General features: G+C 37.9%; 1 protein-coding gene across 1 annotated transcript in view; it reads right to left on the bottom strand.

The window, feature by feature from the left end:
- The window catches only part of LOC149556556 (Ubiquitin-associated/translation elongation factor EF1B protein), a 48,144-nt gene that overhangs the window by 13,776 nt on the left and 11,503 nt on the right, over positions 1 to 22,865 (bottom strand). Inside the window, exons 3-4 of the mRNA XM_089830887.1 lie at positions 8,378 to 8,539; positions 7,423 to 7,524 (exon numbers count right to left, since the gene is read on the bottom strand). Coding sequence (XP_089687013.1) covers positions 7,423 to 7,524; positions 8,378 to 8,539 — 264 coding nt within the window. The remainder of the gene's footprint in view (positions 1 to 7,422; positions 7,525 to 8,377; positions 8,540 to 22,865) is intronic.

Here is a 22,865-nt window from a genome sequence, read left to right as displayed (position 1 = left end):
CAAGTACATTAAAGATCCAATTATCTGTCTGTAGTATGTAGGATCTGTAGGTTCAGATTCAAATGCATCACTTTTAGGCTTGTGAAGGTTTGTTTCCATCAATGTGGATAATGGTTTACAGTCAATCATTCCAAATTTGGTCAAGATGTCAATAGCGTATTTTCCTTGGTTTAGGAAAATGTAGTTCTCCTTTTGCCATACTTCTAGCCCAAAAAATAGTGCACAAGACCTAGATCTTTCATATCAAATTCGGATGCAAGATCCTACTTACATTTTACAATAAGATGATCTTCCTCTATTATTAGTAAGTCATCAACATATAGAACAAGAATTAGCATGTCACCATCTGATATTTTGAAATATATATTAGATCAACTTCATTTTTGGAGTATCCCAATTTGGTAAGATAATTGTCTATCCTTCCATACCATGCCCTGGGAGCTTGTTTAAGGTTGTAGAGAGACTTCTTTAATTTACACACATAGGAGTTATTGTCATTAGTGACAAAGCCTTCTGGTTGTTCTAGATATACCTCTTCATCAATAATACCATTCAAAAAGGCAATCTTTACGTCCATTTGATAAATCTTCCATCCTTTGGATGCTGCAACGGCAATAATGACTCTAACAGAGGTGTATCGAGCAACTAAAGCAAATGCTTCTTCGTAGTCAATTCCAACCTTCTAAGAAAATCCCCTAGCTATAAATCTGGCTTTGTGTTTTTCAGTACTACCATCTGGTGCATGTTTGATTTTGAATAACCATTTAGAGGAGACGATTTGTCCTTACGTCTAGGTGCGACATCCTAGATGTCATTTTTTAATATAGACTGATATTCTTAAATCATTGCATCTTTCCAAGCTTGACATGTTAAGGCTTCTTCAACACTTGAGGGTTCAAATTTAATGAGTTCAAATATACGAGCAACATAGCATGAATGTCTTCTGGTCTTCTTACTTTCTCTAAAGATTTCATCACATTCTACATTGTTTTCTTCAATCATCTTCCTTGCCCATAGTCGCATTTTCTTGTTGATGGGGATTTCAACATTTTTAGTATTTGACGATAAGGGTTCATGGTCTTCTGAACAGTTCTACCTCTAATTGTCAACTGTAGGGCTTTCATCTAACTCTTTAGTTAGTTCCTTGTTTGATTCTTCAATATTTTTAGAAAGGTTATGTGCAGTATCCTCTTCAAATTTAAGATCTCTGTTGAATTCAACAGTAGTTTGTCCTAGAATGTAAACTCTGTAACCTTTGGAGGATTCACTATACCCAACAAATATGCCTTTCTTCCTAGAGGGTTTTAATTTGGACCTCTTTTCTTTAGGGACATGTATCTATACAGGACAGCCAAAGATTCTAAGGTGACTTTAATCTGGTTTGTTACCATTTGATATGAAGCATCTAGACATATAACTGGATTTAGAGATCAATTTGAAACTTTTGAAGGACACTCAACAGAAGAAGACACAATAGTTGATAATTCTACCTATCCAGTGAAAGGAATTGGGAACTTGTACCACTATCAAATGGCCAAGAGAGAGATATAGAAATCAATTAATATTCTCTCCTTGGAAGTTCGGAGATTCCGTTACATAATGACAAATCTATCTAAACTTAAAACTTATAATAAATCAATTAAATCTTCAGGCATTAAAGTCTCTAACCAGACGGACTCAGATATGCATGTGTGATAGCTTGCCGGAAAGGTCTCAGCAAGATGCTCCTAGTCCAACCTACAATGCCAAGAATGTTGAGCTTGTTGACTTGCTAAAAATACCAAGTCCCTCGAAAACCCCACTGAAATAACCCCAATTAGCTCGCAACAACTAGAAAAGGGGACATGACAGAAATGAATAACAAACAGAATGAGGAAAGATAAATGGTTAGATATGCTCTTAGCAGAGGTTATCATGGTTGACTTCTTTGCATAGTTTGTATATTGGTGTATTAATAATAATAAGTGGTGTTTTAAAGAATGAATTAACATTAGGGAACCTGTAGGGACTTGGTAAAAAAATTAAACAATGGAATTTGAAATTAGTTCAAAAAAAAGTTAGTCACGTAATTTGACAACTTTAGATCTTGTCCTTTCGGGTTCCCTGGCAGGGCATGACACCCCTGCTGATTCTAAATGCCCAGTTTCACAATTTAAGAGAGGCTTTGATGCTACAATTTTGCAAAACTTTTGATTTGATTTTTATAAAGGCTATGACTTTTCATTAGCCTTCGGCAGGGCATTACAACTTGATGGAGCTCAACTCAGCATGGATTGTTGTCCTATGGTTCAGAAGATCTGTGACTCAGGAGTTCTAGGAGGTGGTAAACCGGGAACTTGTGAATTTAGCTCGGAAGCTACACTTTTATGAAGGATTGAGACAGTTTGAAGGAGTTCTACCTAATCTATGGTCTGCTTTCAAAGAAAAGCTTCTGAAGAATGGCAAATTCAAGGCTCAAAGTGTTTTAACTCTAATATGTTTTGTTTCCAATGATGTAAAACTTGCAGTGGAATATTAGAGAAGTATTGAATAATTATTAGAAGATTAATCTTCTAGTTGTAATAAAGTCACCTTAGTGGCAAGCATTTTTTCTGTTGTATTAGTAGGCTAGTTTTAGTATTAGGTACGTCATGTCATGTTTATCCTTTTCCATAGTTTCATTCTCCAAACTCTATATAAGGAGACAAACCTCTTTGTAGTCAATATCCTATTATTTAATAGAAAATCAAAATATTGTGTTCTATTAAATTTCATAATGGATTATTAAAATATTGTGTTCTATTAATCCTTATAATGAGGAAAAGGCAAAGTGAAAGGCTAAAGTTTCGTAAGCTATGTGGGCAAAAAAGATACTCTGAACTCTGCACTTGTGCAGAACTTTTCATGTTTGGTGTATCACATAATGTGGGCCTGTGCTTGGGGAAACAAACTCTGCAAACTTTAAAAATCATTAACATGCAAAACATTTGACTGGTACAAGGGTTTCCATATCCGTTGAGAAGTAACAAATCAATATCTCTTCCTAAACTTCATTAATTGTAAAAAATAATTCAACAGACGAAAAATAAAGAAATTTCATGTGTTCTGAACCCCTATGGTTAAAAATAGATGAAAACAAAATTTGGAATTTTGACAATTCTGAAAGTTTTCTGCTATGAAGCATAGCTCTGAAATTTCAAATGTTAACTTGAAACTAAAGAAAAACATGTAATATTATACCATACAATCAAAGTTCTGTAAATGATTCTTTCAAACTGAAACTCAGACAGCTAAAAAATAGGACTCTGAAAGACAGGTTCTTCTGTTGAAATGGGAAAAAGAAAAAATACATAAATCACATTCAAACAATAAAGTGCCAAAAGAAATCCTGGGAATGACCAGTTTTCAGTTTATGGTTAATCGTGTAGTCTTCAACTTTAAGACTTATTTTTCTCGACAGCATGTCACTCCAATAGAGTCTATATATAATTCTCTCCTCTTCCGTTTCTCTTCATTCTTGTATATGGGATAATTAGTACTCTTATAAAATATACATCTTATAAACCAAAACCCAAATGGAACCAAATTATTAGACCAATAAACGAAAAAACACAAACATGGAAAAGATTTCTAACCTTACAAACTATTCACCCTTGCAAGCCCGTTCCATTGGACCCACTAGGTGCTTAATAATTACTGTTAAAGAAAGTCACTATCCCCAGCAGGATAAGGAAAGCCATGTGGATAACAAGACCTGCAGACTCAACAGTAGCTATGGCCAATAACATGTACCCAGAGGCTGGATGGAAGCTCTTATCAAACAGCACATAAATTTGATTTAGATTTTGTCATAAATTGACAGGATAACTCCTCATTGCAGAACAAGAAATTGAATCTCACTCAAGAAGGGATAACATAGAATTCTTTCTGAAAATGATACAAGAAAGTTACAGATAGACTCAAGGAAAGGGCAGTAACTAAGGATATTTCAAGAGAGCTGCCAAGATTTTTATAATTTGTATGCTAACAATTGATAACCTAGAGATAAGGTGTCTTCCATGTAAGGATATTTTTCAAGGTTACATTTCCATCATCCTTAACAAGAAATAAGCAATATAAGGTGTGTTTTCCAACAGTCTGGATTATAATAGGCTCACACCTTATGGGCAACTTTGGTGTAACAAATTCAAACCAAATTATGCCTTCATGCTTACTCAAGTAGTCTCTCAATTAAGCTTTCTCAATTTCTAACACAATTAAGGACCATAGTGAGATCTAATTTCTCCCATTTTCTTGATTATTTATTGGTCCTATGTGATTTCGACCTCAAACCTTTGATAGACTACTCCTTGGTCATAGGAGATGTATGCTTGGAACCTTGGATAGTCTATGTGGTAGTGATAAGAAAGGTCACACTTAATGCATCCAAATGCTGGAAGCTATGTCTAGATGCATAGTTTGAGATAGCTTCCTTCAACAATTCGATTTAATGTATGGAGACTCAACACATGAACAAAAAGGTGTTTTATCTATATTTCCTGAACTGTTGTTTTAACTATTTGTTATACAATAATTAGATCAAAGATTGCCCTCTATAAACAAGAAAACATTAAAGACCTCTAAGCAGATCAATAAAAGAACTTCTGATGTGAGTATCAAATAAAAAAAAGAAAGAAAAAACATTACAGGTCACTCAGGAGGATGGAAATTAAGAACAGCAAAGGAAGGGACAAACAGGTGAAAAAACAAAGTAAAAACATAGAACTGTTGCAAGAAAGGAATGAACGCCACTCAAAAGTGGAAGTTAAAAATCATAGAACCAACAGAACTCAATCAAGTGACTTCTAAGATTGATGCAAAACAAAAGCAATGTAAAATCATCAAGATATACCAATAACAAGAGTCAAGCAGGACCCCGCAGCTCCCTATTTTACTTCTCCAACCCTTAATAGAATCAACATTCCAAATACTTTAGTCCTTGCATAAGAACCTCACAAAAGACACCCATAAGTCCATAACGTTGAAAGATGGGGGGCATGTCACAAGATCCTTTTGAGAATAGGATTTGATTTGGCCTAACAACAAATTTAAATTTAGTTTACACAGAGACATCTACCCAGGGCTTATCCAGGCATCCCTATACCTAAGACCTTTCCCCAGGCTACCCCTATCTTTGCAAAATCCCTGGAAATGGCTATTAGCCATTAGAAGACACAGGAAAACATCAAGGACATCCATCAACTGTCCCAGAGACAGTCAGCTGTCCACTGACAGAAAAATCATTTCCATTAATCAGCACTTCTTTCATGTTAACTTTTTATCCTGGAATGTGAAGTAGCCTGGAACAAAACCAAAAGAAAAGTATTGGTAAAAGGCAATCTTCAGTCACAAAACACAAGCCATAAGTAAAAACAAGGTGGGATCTTATGTAAAGTGGTAATCACAACAATCCATGCCAGTGCAAGGTGGTGGGTGAAGCGTTCAAAATGGCCTATGGATGCTCTTATCTTTTGCGCCATTCACTCCAAGGACAGAAAACTGTGGCTCAGCCTGTGTCTAAGGTCTATTCCACTGTTTCTAACACCATCCCCATCTAATCCTCCATTGTTTGAGAAAGAGTTGATGTATTGATCTGCAAAATTGTTGATTTCCATTTCTATAAATTCACTCATCTTAGGACTTTTAATTTATTTATTTTGGATATTGTTCATCATGTGTGTACTTTGTTTCTTAGCTTATATAAAATGCTGAAAATGTCATGATTCACAAGCTTCTCAGAAAGCATTTGCCTGAAACTTCAAAAGATAGCATGCAAATTCTCAATGCAGCTCTAACGTTTCATAATATGATTATATAATTCATATGGTGAATATCTTATCATATGAATATTTGAAATTTCCTATATTTACTTGCTTCATTGGGCTCCCTAACTCATGAATAGCTTTAGTTGGCCTTGCCTTTGCATGATGTGATAAGGAGCTGGCCCCTGCTTTTGATTGATTGATGTCAGGATTTGAACTCTCTTTCCAACTTGAAAATGTGTTCGTGTCCTCTATCTAAAGGCAACCATAGTGGTAGGTCATCAATCAGCTACCACAGCTACATCTACCTAGATATATTAATTTTCCCACTTCAACATGTAATCCTTCAATTAACTTAGGTTGCAGATATTATATAATTCACCTTTTGCAAGTCGCTTGCCCACTTTATGAGCTGAAACAAGTTTTCTACATAGCTAGTGGAAGCACTCTGATTGTAATCGGTTGCCAACTCTCCTCAATTTTGATGTGCAAACGATTCATTAGACTTCAGGAGGGACAAGCTTGTCATATGCAGGTATAAAAGGATAACATAGCACAAAGATGAATAGTGCAGAACATAGAAACCAAAACATGAGTAGCAAATTATATGGGCTGGCCAAGCAGAATGCTTCATTGGTATCCTAGAGGAAATTTTAAAAAGATTTGTTGGCACAACAAAAAATTGTTTGCAAAAATCCAACATGATGTTGAAGCATCGGAGAATTCAAAAACGAGAGGAATCCACCAAGAAATGGCTATTACCCCCACTGTATACTACAAAGAAGCAAAACAGATGGAAGTTGATAATAGCAATATTGTACATTATTACTCCTAACAGAAGCACTATTTAACAAGGTGAAACAAAGGTCATCAAAAGCCCATTTGTTTCATCAAATGTGGCACTTTTATTCTGCTTACAATAGTGGCTATTCCCAAAGATTCTGTACAGACAATGTGGCAATAGTAGCAATGTTTCTTCGGCCATTAACTATCTGGGAGTGTTATTTGGTGCGTGATAGGGCATATCCAGCATACGATAAGTATGAGAAATGTCTTCAATTGGGAGGATGAATGAGAGTGGAGACAGTGCAAGTGTGGAAAAGCAAACTGGTGAATGCATCGTAGAGTAGCCAGCTGTTCTTAGTTGGGTTCGCTCTATGCCTCCTGTCATTGTTTCAGTAACAGCATTAGCATGACAGGAGACAACAGAGAGCCCTTTGTATTGACTACATTGATCGGGGGGGAAATGAAGATGTGCAGTTGCCACTTCCAACTAGTTTTTGCCACCATGGGATTGCCTGAAGATAATCCTTGTCTTAGTGGTTTATTTCCTTCTCTCCATCCTAATAAACTCTTTAAAAATGCCATTTGAAGATTGATTAGTTCTAGTAGTAGCAATATGGGTGAAAAAAAATCTACATTTAATTTCCAACAAGGATGTTTTGCTAGGAAATTACAGATCCCTATCACTAACACATGCAAAAAATACTTCCTCTATTTTAGAAAAATGAAATAAAATAATGTTAACTACATCTCTACCACTATTTATGTAGAAAACAGTTGGTCATAGTAAGATTTGAACAAAGAAGCAACCCATTGCAACATGCTCAAGCTATGCAGAACATTAGATCAAAATGCTCACCTTATTTTGATCATCGCCAAAACTCGTCACAGCCATCGAAACGGCCTCCCTGTTGAGCCCCATTGCCACATACTTGTTAATTATCTGATCATCAACGGAACCCTACACAAACCAAAAACATAAATATTAGCATACTACATGATGCATTTGACTGACTGAAACATGTACATCCGTTGATGTTAAATATCATCTTTCTTATACACCAATGAAAACAAGAGTATCTAATAAAAGTGGATAAGAGTTATATTAGAAGTTCTTGTTCTATTTGTGCTACAATGTTTATATAGAATTCATTAAACACTAACTAATCAATCTCTAAATAAAATTGTATCAAGCATTGACTCAAAATTATATCCTGAAGTTTGGTCGAACAGAGAGACTCGCAATGTTAGATTCTAAATTTTCAACACGATACCATCCAAAAGAATTTAATCACAACTATCAAAATCAGTTAGCATTAGCTACTTAGGCTATATGTTTATGTTTGGCTCCTGTCAAACAAAACATATAAACTATTTGCAATGTCAAATCCAAATTTAGATAATGAATGTAAATAATAACTTCTTAACAAATATACAAAACCAATATTAATGCCATACTCAGTGCACAATGGAGATTTCTTTCCATATTAAGATACCAAGTAAAAAAATGCAATAAAAATATATATATTTCTGTAAGCAAACTTAGATAATCTCAAGGAAAACTCTGAATGAACATAATGCTAGACCAATGACAAAACACCATCTTACAATTTCAATTTAGCAAAATAAACAACAAACAAACTTCTTGTACAGAAATCAAAGTACAGCAAAGAGCAACAACAATTGCTGTATATAAAAGACTAGTTAAAACAAACCTAGTCACGCACACTTTAAATAAAAAAGGGCACCTAACATTACTCTTAAAAAATAAATATATTTGCAAAAGATATAAAATAAATGCATTGTAAACTTACCAAGGAGTTTGGTTCACTTTTTGGCCGAGAAGGACTTTCTAATGCAATTCTGTTCCAGTTTTGACTACCCTTTTCAGCCTCTGCTAGTATCTTCCTCTCAAAATCAAAATCAAACTGGAAAGTGCTTCGAGGTATTTCTCCCAATTGAGGTGACAGTTGTGGCTTCTCAACACAAATGATAAAAAATTAACCTCAAACAGCCATACAAAATATAAGAATACTAATATATTACTAAATATTACTTTACATGATAATTTGCATCAAAAGCGAAATAATGCCACAGTTATAGTTTTTTAAAAATGGAAATAAGACAGACCCAGCCAAGGCCCTGGGCATACCAAAGTATACCCAAGGTTTACCCGGCTGAACCCACAGCAATCCTTTAGAAAGCCATTTTCTTAAATTAAAAATTTAGAAAAATAATAAGAACACTGAACTTATAAAGTGACCACCATCTACACCATTAACTCAAAGAGTAAAGCCTCATTCCTACCTTTCATTCTTCACTTACCTTATGGTCACAAGTTCGGTTTGTGTTCAATGTTCAAACATCATGTTTCTTAATTTCCCTCGACCTCTAGAATTGCTAGATAATTCCCAAGAAGATCAAGAAGCTTGCAAGGAGGCGAATATCCATTCAAGGTAAGCTTTATTTATATTATTTTACATCTGTTCTCAAGCTCAACAAAAACTTTTGTTGTTTTTCTAAATGGCTGTTGTTTTTTTCATTTTAATATCCTATGCCCTTAGCCTAGGGTTAGTTTTTTCCCTTGGGTTATTTTTTCCTCACACCAGAGCAGGATAATAAGATGTTATGGGAGCCCATCACAATTGATGAAGTGAGAATACCGATCTTTCAATTTTGCCTGGACAAAGTCCCTAGTCCAGATGGATTTGCAGCCGAATGCTACCAAAATGTTGGACTCTTATAGGAGAGGATGTTTGGAGATTGGTGGAGAAGTTGCGAAGGAAGAAGAAGTTTGTCAACAACATTAAGAATACAGCTATCACTCTAATTTCGAAGAAATGTGGGTCAAACATTTAGTGATTGCAGACCAATATCACTATGCAACACCATTTACAAGATAACTAAGAAAGCTTTGGCCAATAGGCTGAAAAAAGGATTGGAATCTATCATATCATTGGAACAAAATGGCTTTACACCTGGCAGGGAGATTTCTGATTGCATCATTGTTACAAGTGAGACACATACAATGATTACAGACTAAATAAAGGGGATGATGATCAAGCTAGATGTATGCAAGGCATATATGATAGGGTTAAATGAAGATTCTTATTAGCCGTAGTGAAAAAAAATGGATTCAATAATCACTGGCTAAAGATGATTTAGTATTGCATTTCCTCAGTTAGATATTCTATTGCAGTTAATGGTGCTCTATGTGACTTCTTCACTGCATCCAATGGTATACAGCAAGGAAACCCAATATCTCCTTTTTTGTTTGTCATAATGGCAGAGATAAAGGGGAGAGCAATTAAACTAAGACAGGATATTGGCATTTGGTAAGGGATAAAAGTTGTTAATGATGTAGATGCAATCACTCATGCGCAGTTTACAGAAGACATGATGTTGTTTTGGGAAGCAAGTATCATTGAAGCAAAATTAATTAGGGAAACATTGGATGAATTTAACAATGTCAGGGCAGAGCATGAACAAAGAAAAATCTGCAATTTTCTTTTTCAATACTCAAAAGAATATACAAAAAGCTATTGCAAATTTGTTGGAATTTCCTATAGCCCCAATGCCCACCAAGCACCTTGAATCCCCAAAATCACAATTGCAGAAGGCTTCATTTGGAGGAAGTGGTGGAGAGGTGTAGCAGTAAAATTGTTTCAATGAAAAATAAATGGCTTTCTCTAGCTGGAAGAATCATTATGATCAAATCAGTCATTTCAGTTCTCAAAAAATATATAATGTCATACTATTAGATAGCACACGAAGCCAAAGAAAATTTGGGAAGTTTACTATAAAAAATCTTTGTGTAGGTGCAAAACAGGAAAGGAAAGTCCCATTATTCAGTTGGGAAGATGCATATCTACCGAGAGAATTTAGGAAAGCAGGTCAGAGACAAATGAAGGCACGAAATCTTGCTTTAAGTGCAAAATTATCATGGATATAGAGCACCACATAGATTGTGGTGTGACAAAGCAAATATGTTGATTCCTCAGAGCTAAACCAAATTTAGCAGACATATGATTACTGATCACCTAACATGGAGAACTTGTGATTGACAGAAAGCAGACTTCTGGCTAGATTCTTGGAACAGTCGCAAACCAATCATTGACATCATCAGTACTGCAGATTATGTTGAGAATTTAAGACTCTTGGAAGGCTCCAAAGTAATAGACTGTGGAAAAAAATATTGAGGACATAGGTATATCTCACAAATGGATAGATACCATGACATTGCCAATTCTGTATAATCTGTAATTAGCATTGAAAGAAGAATTAAATCAAAGAACAATCTAGGTAAGCAAACAAGATGATGAAATCATTTGCTGTGCTTCCAAACAGAGGAATATACTACAAGAACAGGTCATATACAATATAGAAAGTGATTCATACAAATCAGAAATGGCCTTATTCATTATGTTGGTATCCAACAGTGCTACAAAAGGCAGAAGCATTTCTTTGGACAGTCTTACATAAGTGTATCCTTACAAGAGATTGGCTTCGCAAAATTGGTTTCCACAGGCCCACTAGATTCCCTCTATGCCTAAAGGGTGGAGAATCAAGTAATCATTTGGAATTGAAATGCCCTTATGCAGCACATTGTCGGGATTGGCTTCAAAAAGAATTTGGATGGAGAAGCCCTCAACATGAAGATATTATAGAATACATAGCTAGTCAACCAGAGATCAAAGATTCAAAAGCAAAGCTCTTTGGTCTGATTTGTGGATCAATGCACCATCAATTGTGGTATGGCAGATTTGGAAAGAAAGGAACAGAAGCATTTTCAAGGAAAAAGGAAAGGATATTGGAGAATAAAGAAAATATTATTGAAGTTAGAATCGTCAAATGTAAATTTAGAAAACACCAAATTTCACACATGGGGCAAATAAATGCAAAAAAATATGGAATGAGCTTGAACGCCCACCAGTATCATTTGCTAAAAATCTGAAAAGAGCAAAGTCCAAAAGGACCGTTCCTAATAAAGAAGATAGAAATTGAATTTTGATGGAGTGGCTAAAGGAATCTGGGCAGTGCAAGCACTAAAAGTTGTTAGAAATAGGGAATACAAAGAGGGGGGGTGAATCAGTGTTCCACAAACATTTGCCCAATTATGGATATCATTAACAATCTTTATACATGCATATATGATCAAACTGAAAAGTAAACACAAACATAAGAGAATATAACTCATAACACCATTATTTGTTAACTAGGGAAACTCTGGCCAAGGGAAAACCCTAGAGGCGATGGTAACCACAAAATGATCCACTAATCAATAGTATCTTGTGAAAGATATTGACCCTGTTAAGAGTTTATTACATTTGTATAATGTGTATGTCCTTGTTAGAGGACTAAGCCTTGTTAGGGGTTGGTATTACAATACAAATAGCAAGCTGAGCCCACTACCCAAATATGTATATACAATAGTACAATCTATATACAGAAGGTATAGATACAACAAAAAACCTTTTACACAGTGTTAATATCTTCAATATCTGATTTGTCCTTGTAGCTCTATCCTCAACACTGATCATGCATCCGTATTGTACTATACTATCATCAAGTTCACATCAACATTGTATCATTACAATACAATGCCACACTATTACAAATAAAAAGTGTCTTCCTTTATACCAAACTACTTAACCAGTCGGCCAATAGCTTGCACGGTTTCCTAAAACTTGAAATTATTTTTTGTTAAGTGAGGGTTAACATCTAGGATGTCGTCCCAACCTTGTTAAGTCATCCCTTAACCAAACTGAATTTACTCTATCGTCTACTATGTTCTGCCTGTCATAACTTGTACCTAGAAAAATGTCCATAGCTTTGTTCGTACATCTCCAAATCTTTAGCACTTTTAACAATGTGCTCTATACATCCGGTACTACCTTCCCTCGATCGCCTATAGCCTCAAGTGCTTCTAGTAAACCATGCTAAAACAAATACCTTGATTGTTCATTGTTTTGTTAAATAATACTTAGACAGTCCAAGTATCTAAAACTCCATTATATGTTTTGCCTTCTTCATAATAGGTATATGTTGCCATAGATGTTGACTCTATAACATCCTCATACATCCTCTTAGCCAAATTGCCAACAATCTCCCCCTTTGGCATTAATGCCAACATATGGGAAAATTGGTTAAGTTACAAAACTGTGGCCTTGTGAAAATTTTAAAGCTATAAATCATCTTCAAAATGTATACTATCTTATATTCATACTATACTCCCTTTTGACTAAATTTTATCCTACTTATAACTCCGTACAATAAGAATACATATGGTTAGGTATAGTCTGTTTGGGAGCCCAACGTATGGGAAAAATTGGCTAAGTTACAAAATTGTGGCCTTGTGAAAATTTCAAAGTTGTAGATCATCTTCAAAATGCATACTATCTTATATTCATTCTATACTCCCTTTTGACTAAACTTTATCCTACTTATAACTCCGTACAATAAAGAATACATAACAATTTTCCTATCCAATACTCCCTTTTTGACTAAACTTTATCCTACTTATAACTCCATACAATAAAGTATACATAACAATTTTCCTATCCAATACTCTCCCCCTTTGACATCAATGGCAAAGGTGAGTCAAAATCTATATACATGCCAAAATTTTGTTACCTTCCTCTCTTCATGCTGGCTACGTATTAATAAGTGCCAAGTACTCTCCAAAATTCTGCCTAAGATTGGTTTTCCTTCTCCCATGTGTCCTTGACTGCCTCAGATATGTTGATCACCGCACATAAGCCATAGGGTGAAACTTCTACTTCATTGAGATCAAAATATACCAATTTTCCATAAGATTCTTTTGCATCCGTGCATTCTTGGAGCTGCCTATGTACTTGATCAATTTTCAATGTCAGGTGTTCCCTTAATACTAAATAGTGAAAATTTCTTCATGGTTCTCTCCTTTTGTAATTCCAGTTGCCTCATCTCATCATGAGCATTGCTTATTCTTCTTTCCAAATCAGTGATCTGTGCATTTGGATTTATCAGTTCATCCACAATGCTTTTCAATTCTTTTTCCTTGTCCTTGATCTCCTTTGAATACCTTTGGTGTAATCAAATAATCATGGACATTTGCCATATAGATCCATGCCTTCTTGCAAGCATCTCCTCAATACCTTGATACAAGTATCTAGAACTGATAAATCATTGGTGATATTGTTGCATACAGTGCTGAATAGTTTTGCATCTTGAGTGGTTTGTGCCTTAACTGCTGCAACCTCCATTTTTGTAGAAAACTTCTTATCAATTCCTCCATTGTTTTCTCAACTCTCTTTTCTACACTAAGCTCATTGATCTGAATTTGAATGGTGTTTTGCATTTTCGCAGTCATTCTTTCAAGTGTGCCCAATGCACTCTTGCTCATCTTTATAGATTCTTTAGAAATCTTCCCAATAGAAAATGTTGTCAATTGAATGTACTTTTGAATGTCCATGTTACCATCAAACATTTTGGTAACATCTTGTGGCAATCTTGTAAAGAGTGTTTCAAGAGGTGACCTTAAAGTACTTGTTGATAAAGTATATGTTGCCTTAGCAGGTGCCTGAACACTGCTATATGCCTCTCCTTTGTAGTAGGCCTTTGTTCCTCTTGTGGCTGTGATGGTTGGGCATTCATCTGATCATTCTTTTCTTTCTCTTCATCTTTCTTTTCTTCTTCTTTCTTAACTTCTTCTTTCGCCTTCTTCATCAATCGAATAGTGTTGGATGTGGCTTCATCCACTATGTTTGACCAATTAGCTTGAAAGTCAAACTCTACGCTCACATTACTAGGTTTTAAAGATAGCACTATAGGTGTTTCCGGTCTGTGCAAAACTATAGAGTCATGTTGACTCCCTTTATTGTCTTCTTCATCAGAGCTGGGGTAATCTACTATATTACCCATGACCAAATTGCCAACCTCATAACCTTGTCCCACAAAGGGGCCTTCTATAGTACTAGCAAAGGGATCTTCATGAGTATCAATTATTATTCTTGCTCCGCCTATGATCATAATGTCATCTTGTGTGTCCATAGGTGCAACATGACTTTAGTATCCATTGCTATGTTATCCTATGTTTCTTCTGCTGCTGGTGTAGATGGTGTCTCTATCATAACTTTTACAACTACCAGCTCAATCTCCTTAATCATTAGCTCGTATTGTCCACCCATTATTAGTATTGCTCTTTTTTTGTTACTCAACAATGGCTCAATCTTCTTCAATATTGCTTGCAATTTATTATCATCTTAAATATCACATAGCTTCCTAATGGCTTGTTCTCTGATTTTCTTGTCTTCTTCTTTTGTTCTGGCCTTCTTTTCAATCAGTCTGTTATACAGCTCTTCTAGGATGCTTCCATGGATGTGCATAAAAAGTTGTTTAAAAACAATCATACACTTGATAACTGCATTTTCTAGTTGCCTTTTCTACAAGGGGTCATACAAGTCATAATAATTGTTGTTTACCGCATAGGTTAATTAAAAAATGCACACAGATAATGAACACGAACAGCAGTACTCCTTTATTCGCATATGCCAACAAATTACATAACTAGTGATAAGATAAGATCCGATAAGATGATTTACAATGTACCCAGACGGGGTATAAATACTTTCCGCCGAACCTTCCAAAAGGGGTCTGTCGGCCACATACAATACTAATCTATTCGTCGGCTACAAATCTTTACCGACAACATAAACCCGTCGGCTCCTCGGCTACAAAATCTTTACCGATGACATGAACCCCTCGGCTTGTCGGCTACAAAATCTTTACCGACGACAACACCATATCGGCTACAATTTCTACAGACAACATCATTCCCCCCAAAAGAAAAAGTCGTCTCTGGACGACAATTACAAGATACTCGAGACAAATTAACACACAAAATACATTAACTGACTAACTATAACAAGATAAATCTGCTTTTGTCACATCCCTTTCACATTTGTTCTATGCCTGCACCAAACTGGTCTCCAACCCACGATGCATCTGTAGCCTCTGCCAACACAATACTATCTTCTTAGTTAAGCTGACCTTGATAGCCACCTATGCTGCCAACTCTAGGTACACTGAGCCAAGTGTTGTTGAACTGCCTTAAACTAGATGATCAACTCCTCCTGAGCTCTCTGTGCATCCACCAAGACAACCTCACGTCCAACACCCACTCCAAGTGCCTCTGGTACACAGACACTCCATGCTTGCAGTAGCTCCAAGTCTCATCAACTGGTCACACTTCCCACGACTGATATTCGCAACCACTGGGGGTCCAAGGGGCAACGCCCCCGGCGGGGTCGAGGGGTAGCGCCCCCACAGGGTCTTGGGGTCGCCACCAAGACCAAATTAGCACTTTGAAACTCACATAAAACTACATGGAACACACTATTTCTGTGATTTACTTCTGATTCTACACTCTTTCTGGCAACCACTGATGTTTTCCCTTCCCTTTGGCATTATGCATTACTCATTCCGAACAATTTGAATCTGTCGATTTTTTATTTTTTTTTTGAAAACCTCCTATCACCCTTCTTTTGCGTCTACCGATGTACTGCAATCTTCCCGTGGGTCACCTTCCGCGGCAAAAGGACCTTCTAAACTATTTCACCCGTGCGTCACCTTCCGTGGCAAAGGTGTCCGCGGACCCGTGTCCGTGGGACACTTTGTGTCTGCGGCCATGTGACCGCGAGACACTCAGTGTCCATGGGACACCCTGCCCATGAGACACTCGGTGTCCGCGGGACAATGTCCGCGGCCGGTGCCCGCGGGATACCAAGTCCACAGGACCACTTCTTCTTGGCAAAACTTTCTTTCCAGATGCCTGCATGATCTTATCCGCCAGCAGAACGTAATCATACGCTTGAGTTATCCCCGTAGCCTATCTTTTCAAAGTGCATTGAACCACAGATCGCTTATCATAGAGTTTGTTCAGATTATACAATCTTTCCATGTCACGTACCATGAATTTCGTCGGTTGCCATTCCTCACCGTCCAATATATTCTTGATTTTAGAACCTTCACTCTGTATTGCTGAAGTTTTTATTGAGCCTATTCTCTTTGTTTCCTATGTAGACCGTACAAAGTGTTTTCCCTGCTGTCGGCACCCTTCTAATAGATTAGTGGTTCATCGTAACCTTTTCTTCCTATGCAGTCGTACTATGGGATCTTTCCTTTTTCTGGGTTCGTACTGTATGTTCTTCCCTTCAGCTTCAGCCATAACCGCCTTTCCTTCTTCCACTTCTTTGTATTCCTTCGGACATTCATTTTCCTCTTCTTTCCTACCTTCGTCCACCCTTAACATATTACAGCTTGAAAAGAGTTCGTAGTCCTCTATCTACTAGTGGTAAAGACCGTTGACAGAATCCAAATCGTCATCTATTGATCCTCCTTCCAACTGCAGGACTCCCTCCTGATCTGGTTCCATACACTGCCTCCCTTCATCTTCTGCTTCAGAATCTGAGGACAAGGCTTCTTCCCCGACCATTTGGGTGTGCAAATCGATGACAAATCGCTGGCCTTTACTTTCGAGTACCAAGTTATTTTTCTTCCAATCATGTCTAACTCTGGCTTGAATAAGCCATCCGCGGCCAAGGATGGCATCGTATCCTTTTCTCTTTAACGGAATCACGACAAAGTTTAGTAGAAACGATTGCGTGCCAATCGTTACTAGCTGTGCCATGAGTATGCCCAGCAGTTTAATGCCGTGCTGGTCCGCTCTGAGCAATTGAAATGTAGGGGGCCACAATGTCGACTGCCCCAGCTTCTTCCAGGTCTCCTCAGGTAAGACATTTACGCCAGACCCACCGTCGAATATTGTGTCTGTGAGAACATGTCCGAGGATCCCCATCTCGACAACCGCCAGATGTCGGCCGAATGTGAGGGCTAGCAACATTTGGTCTTCTCGGCCTGCATCAATTTCCTTCCCTCTACCTTGTTCTTTTGGTATCCTCGGAGCTGGTGCAATATTTGTGAGAGCGGATCGAAGCTGGGGCATTGTAAGAAGCAAATCATTTATCTTGACCCATACCTTCGTTTGTAAAATTTGTTGTACGATGTTTTGTTCCACGAAGTTTGTTGCCGAAGTGTCGGTGGTGTCCTTCAACTGAGATGTTTCCGCCTACAATGCCTTTCCAATCCCCGCCCACGCTTCTCCAAATTTCCTCTTTTCCTCCACTGGATTCGGATACTCTTTTGCTTGCCTCCGCGTAATCACCAAAACCTCTTCTTCATCCGTCCCAACAGTGATCAAGTTTACTCCTGATTTTGAACATTTGGCATCGTCATGGTCGCCAAGTCCGCACCATCTACATAATAGTTTGAGTGTATTTGTAGTTGGACATTCCCGGGCAAAGTGCCCCCACAAGTTACATGCGCGGCATTGTATGATCGGCCGTCCGTTCACATCATACTGGATTCAGCTTCTGCTGGTATTGGTAGTGTTATTGTTTGCATTGTTTATTATTATTTTGCCCACGTCTATTATTCATGTATCCTCCCGACGTAGCACTAGCATTATTGGTATTTCTGCTACTGCCTGACGAGGATGCCTCCTGTGTAAGAAGTACCTACGGAGATCCTCTGGTCTTCATGTTAAAGGGGCATTCCTTGGTCGAATGGCCCATGATCTGACAAATGTCGCAGAATTGGTTCTTTGGACAGGATCCTTTAGTATGACCGTCAATCTTACACTCCGTGCACCACAGCTCACTGCCCTTTGTCTCCTTCTGCATATTTTTAAACTCCTTCATCATGCGAATCATGTCCTTCTGTAGGGTGCGGACCTTCCTGCTCCTATTTTCATCATCAATAGTATCCTCTCCTGAGGACTCGTCGTCATCTAAGTTGGAGGAACTATTCTTCTTCTTTTTCGTCTTCTGCTCGCTTTCCAAGTTCAGTGCTCTGTTGTACAATTCCATGTATGACGACGGCGGCACAATTTTCATTTTCTTTCGCAACTTCGGGTGTAAGCCTTCCACGAACCATCTTTTCTAAAGTCCGTCCACTGGCTTATTTTCCATTTTATTTATCAAATCTTTTAATTTCCTAGCGTAGACGCGGACAATTTCATTCTTCCCCTCCTTGGTATTGAAGATCTCGCAAACAATTTCATTATCATCGCACAACAGTTGAAATTCTGCGAGAAACTCCTTTTTAATGTTATTCCAACTGTCTAGCTTCTACGGATCTATACTAGTAAACCAGTCAATTGCCACTCCCCGTAGGGTGGCCGGAAATTGCCTCATCCAATCGTCTTCATCAATTATGCCATTTGCCCTCCAGATCATTTCACATGTTTTGCAGTGTCGAATGTGATCAACCGTACCATTGCCACTTCGGCAATTTTTCTTTTGGTCCCGCCATCACAATTGGTTTTTGTAAACAGGCGTTGCTCAGTCCTACAACACTGGCGCTGTTCACTCCCAACCCGTGGCTTTGCACTCCCAAACCGGCGGTCTGCACTCTCGCACTGGCGGTCTGCACTCCCACACTGGCGGTCTGCTCTCCCACACCGGCGGCTTTCTCTCCCACACCGGCGATCTCAACAGCTGCGAAGCTTGGTGAAGGACCTTCTGAAGTTATCCCTTGTGGAAGTGTATCGTGGACTAAGAGTTCACTCCACGCTCGTGCTCCCTCGGCACTCTGAGCCGTGCGAGTCGATTTTCTTCCATCTAGATTCTCTTCCCTCGACGAATACAAATTCAAAAACTCCTCCCGTGCTTCTTCCACCAACCCCACCCGCTGTCGAGTCTCCTCCAACAATTCTTCCACGCTTCTATATCCGTCGGCAATCTTCTGGAACTACCTTCTGCATTCAGCTTGCTGTGCCAAAATTAAATTTTCTTGCGCAGTACGTATTCCATCTTTTCCCTTTATCTTATTTCGATCCTTATTAAGCTGATTTGGCATTAAGCTTCATTCCTCCCTCCTTCCAGGTTCACAGGGCAACGGCACCAAATGTTTACCACATAGGTTAATTAAGAAATGCACACAGATAATGAACACGAACAGCAGTACTCCTTTATTCGCATATGCCAGCAGATTACATAACTGGTGATAAGATAAGATCCAATAAGAGGATTTACAATGTACCCAGACGGGGTATAAATACTTTCCGCCGAACCTTCCAGAAGGGGTCCGTCGGCCACATACAATACTAATCTATTCGTCGGCTACAAATCTTTACCGACGACATGAACCCGTCGGGCTCTTCAGCTACAAAATCCTTACTGACGACATGAACCCCTCGGCCCATCGGCTACAAAATCTTTACTGACGACAACACCCTGTCGGCTACAGTTTCTACCAACGATACTTGTTCAATTGGATAAGGTCTCCATCCTTTATTATTATTTGATTCATCCTTCCAATTTTTGGTTTCCAACTTTTCCTTTTCTTCTCACTACTCTCTCCTTGTTGTGGCTGAATCTGTGGTGAGGTAATCTGACCTCTCATCCTCTTAGGTGTGTCCACTTCATTTTCTTGTTCTGCAATCTTCTTTCCAACATATGTCTTCAACACTTTTGGCTTCTTCTTGGGTCTTGGACCAGTAGCCATCTCCTTTATTCTTTATGGTCTTTTAGGTGTCACTTCCTTATTTTTCTCCTTTTCTTCTCACTACTCTCTCCTTGTTGTGGCTGAATCTGTGATGAGGTAATCTGACCTCTCATCCTCTTAGGTGTGTCCACTTCATTTTCTTGTTCTGCAATCTTCTTTCCAACATATGTCTTCAACACTTTTGGCTTCTTCTTGGGTTTTGGACCAGTAGCCATCTCCTTTATTCTTTATGGTCTTTTAGGTGTCACTTCCTCATTTTTCTCCTCCTTTTCCTGCTTGACAGGAGCTAAGGTCATGGATGGAGAGGTCTTTATAGACCTTCTAGAAACTGCAAGGGTACTCTTCTCACTGATAACTGTCACATCTTCTTCGTCTTCAACTGGTTCTTTTGCTGCTGATAGTATTGCACTGATAGGGCTTGGTGTTGCAGGGGTAGGTGCTACTGATGGTGGACTTGTAGCAGGTGCTACTGGCAATGGTTGTACCAACAAGATATTGCTTTTTCCGCTTTCCTTCATTTCAGCCACTGTTTGCTTGGCTTCAACATATTCTTCTTTTGTCATTTGAATGTCTTGAAGCATTCTCTTTACCATATTCTTCTTCTGCAGTCCCCCATCTGCCACTGTCTTCTGTGCAAGTCTTGTCAGCCTCTACCATAATGTATATCTCTTGTTTATACCTTTCTACAACTGATTTAGGAATTCTCACTCTCACTCACCTTAGTCTGAAATGTCTTGATCATATTTGTTATGTTGTTATTCATGCGTTCTTTTGATGTTTTCTGTAATAATAGCTAATTGATTCCATGGTGCACTTATCAAACTTCCAATCTGATATTGGCATGGTAGGAGATCTTTTCATGACATGAAAGAATAGGTGGGTTAACAAAGATCCAAATCCAAATGTGGCATACTTATTCTTCTTTATCCTCTCAAGATTGTCAAAGAGTTGTTTCAAATCTCACATAGGTTGACTTCTATCCTCTCAACACACATTTTATATGTTGCATTAATGAAGTCAGCTGAGACTTCAGCTTCCCTAGAGCCGGAACTCATCTTATATGTTAAGATCTTGCTAATGAATCTCACATCATCTTGCTTAATCAAACTCAGCATCATACCTCTTCCATTCCATTTAATCTATGTGTTTTCCTGTACTATTTTCTTTACATTTTTCTCATTGATAGGTATCTTGCCTTTGATGCTTAGGCCTGTCACTTCATGTATTGGGTCACTGATTATTTCCATGACTTGATCTCCAATTCAAAACTTGTTATCATGAATTCTGCTTAAAATGAATATTGCCCATTCTTCATTGTCAAATTCATGTCGGAATATAAACTGTGCAATCTTTAAGTACAATACAGTACAGATTTAGGATCAATTTTGAGGATAGAGCTACAAGGACATATCATACATTGGTACTATACAATACTATCATCAAGTTCGCATCAATATTGATCATACAAAGTGTGCATTCAAACATTATATCATTACATTACAATGACACACTATTACAACCAAAAAGTGTCTTCCTTTATACCAAACTACTTAACCAGTAGGCCTTCAATAGCTTGCACATTTCCCAAAACTTGAAATTACTTTTTGCTAAGTGAGGGTTAACATCTAGGATGTCATCCCAACCTTGTTAAGTCATTGAAATCCCTTAACCAAAATGTCTTTGCTCTGTCGTCTTCTCTGTTCTGCCTGTCATAGCCTATACCTGGAAAAATGTTCATAATTCTATCCGCACATCTCCAAATCTTTAGCACTTTTAACCATGTGCTCTATACATTTGGTACTACCTTCCTTCAACCACACATAGCATCAAGTGCTTTCAGTAAACCACGCTTAAACAAATACCTTATATGTTTATTGTTTTGATGAATAACACTTAGACAGTCCAAGTATCCAAAATTCCATAATATGTTTTGCCTTCTTCATAATAGGTTATAAGATCCCCCCTCTTCATCTGATAAAAGAAATTAAACTTTGACTAGTGGAATTTTTACAAACAGTTTCCATGCAACCCGGGTACTGAAAATGCTGATACTACTGTAGCATTCCTTCTATGGTTATTAGCAGAATTTCATGGAATGGATACCCAAACAAATCGACTTAATGATTTCAAAGAACGTGCTTTATTGGTGGCTCAAGAATATTAATTTGCATTGAAATATGTAGTATTGATTACAACAATGACAGAAGATATAAATTTGATATGCAGGAAACAATGGAAGGAATTCCTAACTCATATAGGAAAATAACATAATACACAGGCAAACTTGATATGAAAAACGGATGAGTTGTATACAGACCCAATTTTGCCAACAAAGAATGTCGTGGTCAGGAGTCCAGCACATTGGTTGCTACCGTATCATGTTCCATGTCAAAGCCATTTCAAACTAATCCCTGTCTTAGTTCCAGACGCTACACACTAACATCACCGAGTCACTGCCTGTATATGTTCTGACCTGTAGCTGGAGTACGGGAAACTCACAGCATACTGAGTAAGATGTCACAGGAATGTGATTGTCAGTTCCCACGGTAACTCTGTTGTATAACCATGAACCTAGAAGGAGGTCAACACTTGGTTCAACCAACTCTCACGCAATGTCACAGTTAAGATGTGAACGTTACCTCTGTCACGTGGGTTGTGGATAGACTATCCTCCTAAGCGTTCAGCTCCAACTTCAACCTACTTGCTGATTTCCATATACCAATAACTTGGCCCAAGAAACCTCCTCTCGGTTGAGTG

Source organism: Cupressus sempervirens, chromosome 5, assembly GCF_028749045.1.
Source record: "Cupressus sempervirens isolate cs-2001-9-10 chromosome 5, ASM2874904v1, whole genome shotgun sequence".
Taxonomy (NCBI): domain Eukaryota; kingdom Viridiplantae; phylum Streptophyta; class Pinopsida; order Cupressales; family Cupressaceae; genus Cupressus; species Cupressus sempervirens.
The sequence above is the reverse complement of the archived record's forward strand: the minus strand, read 5'-3'. Positions and strand labels throughout refer to the sequence as shown.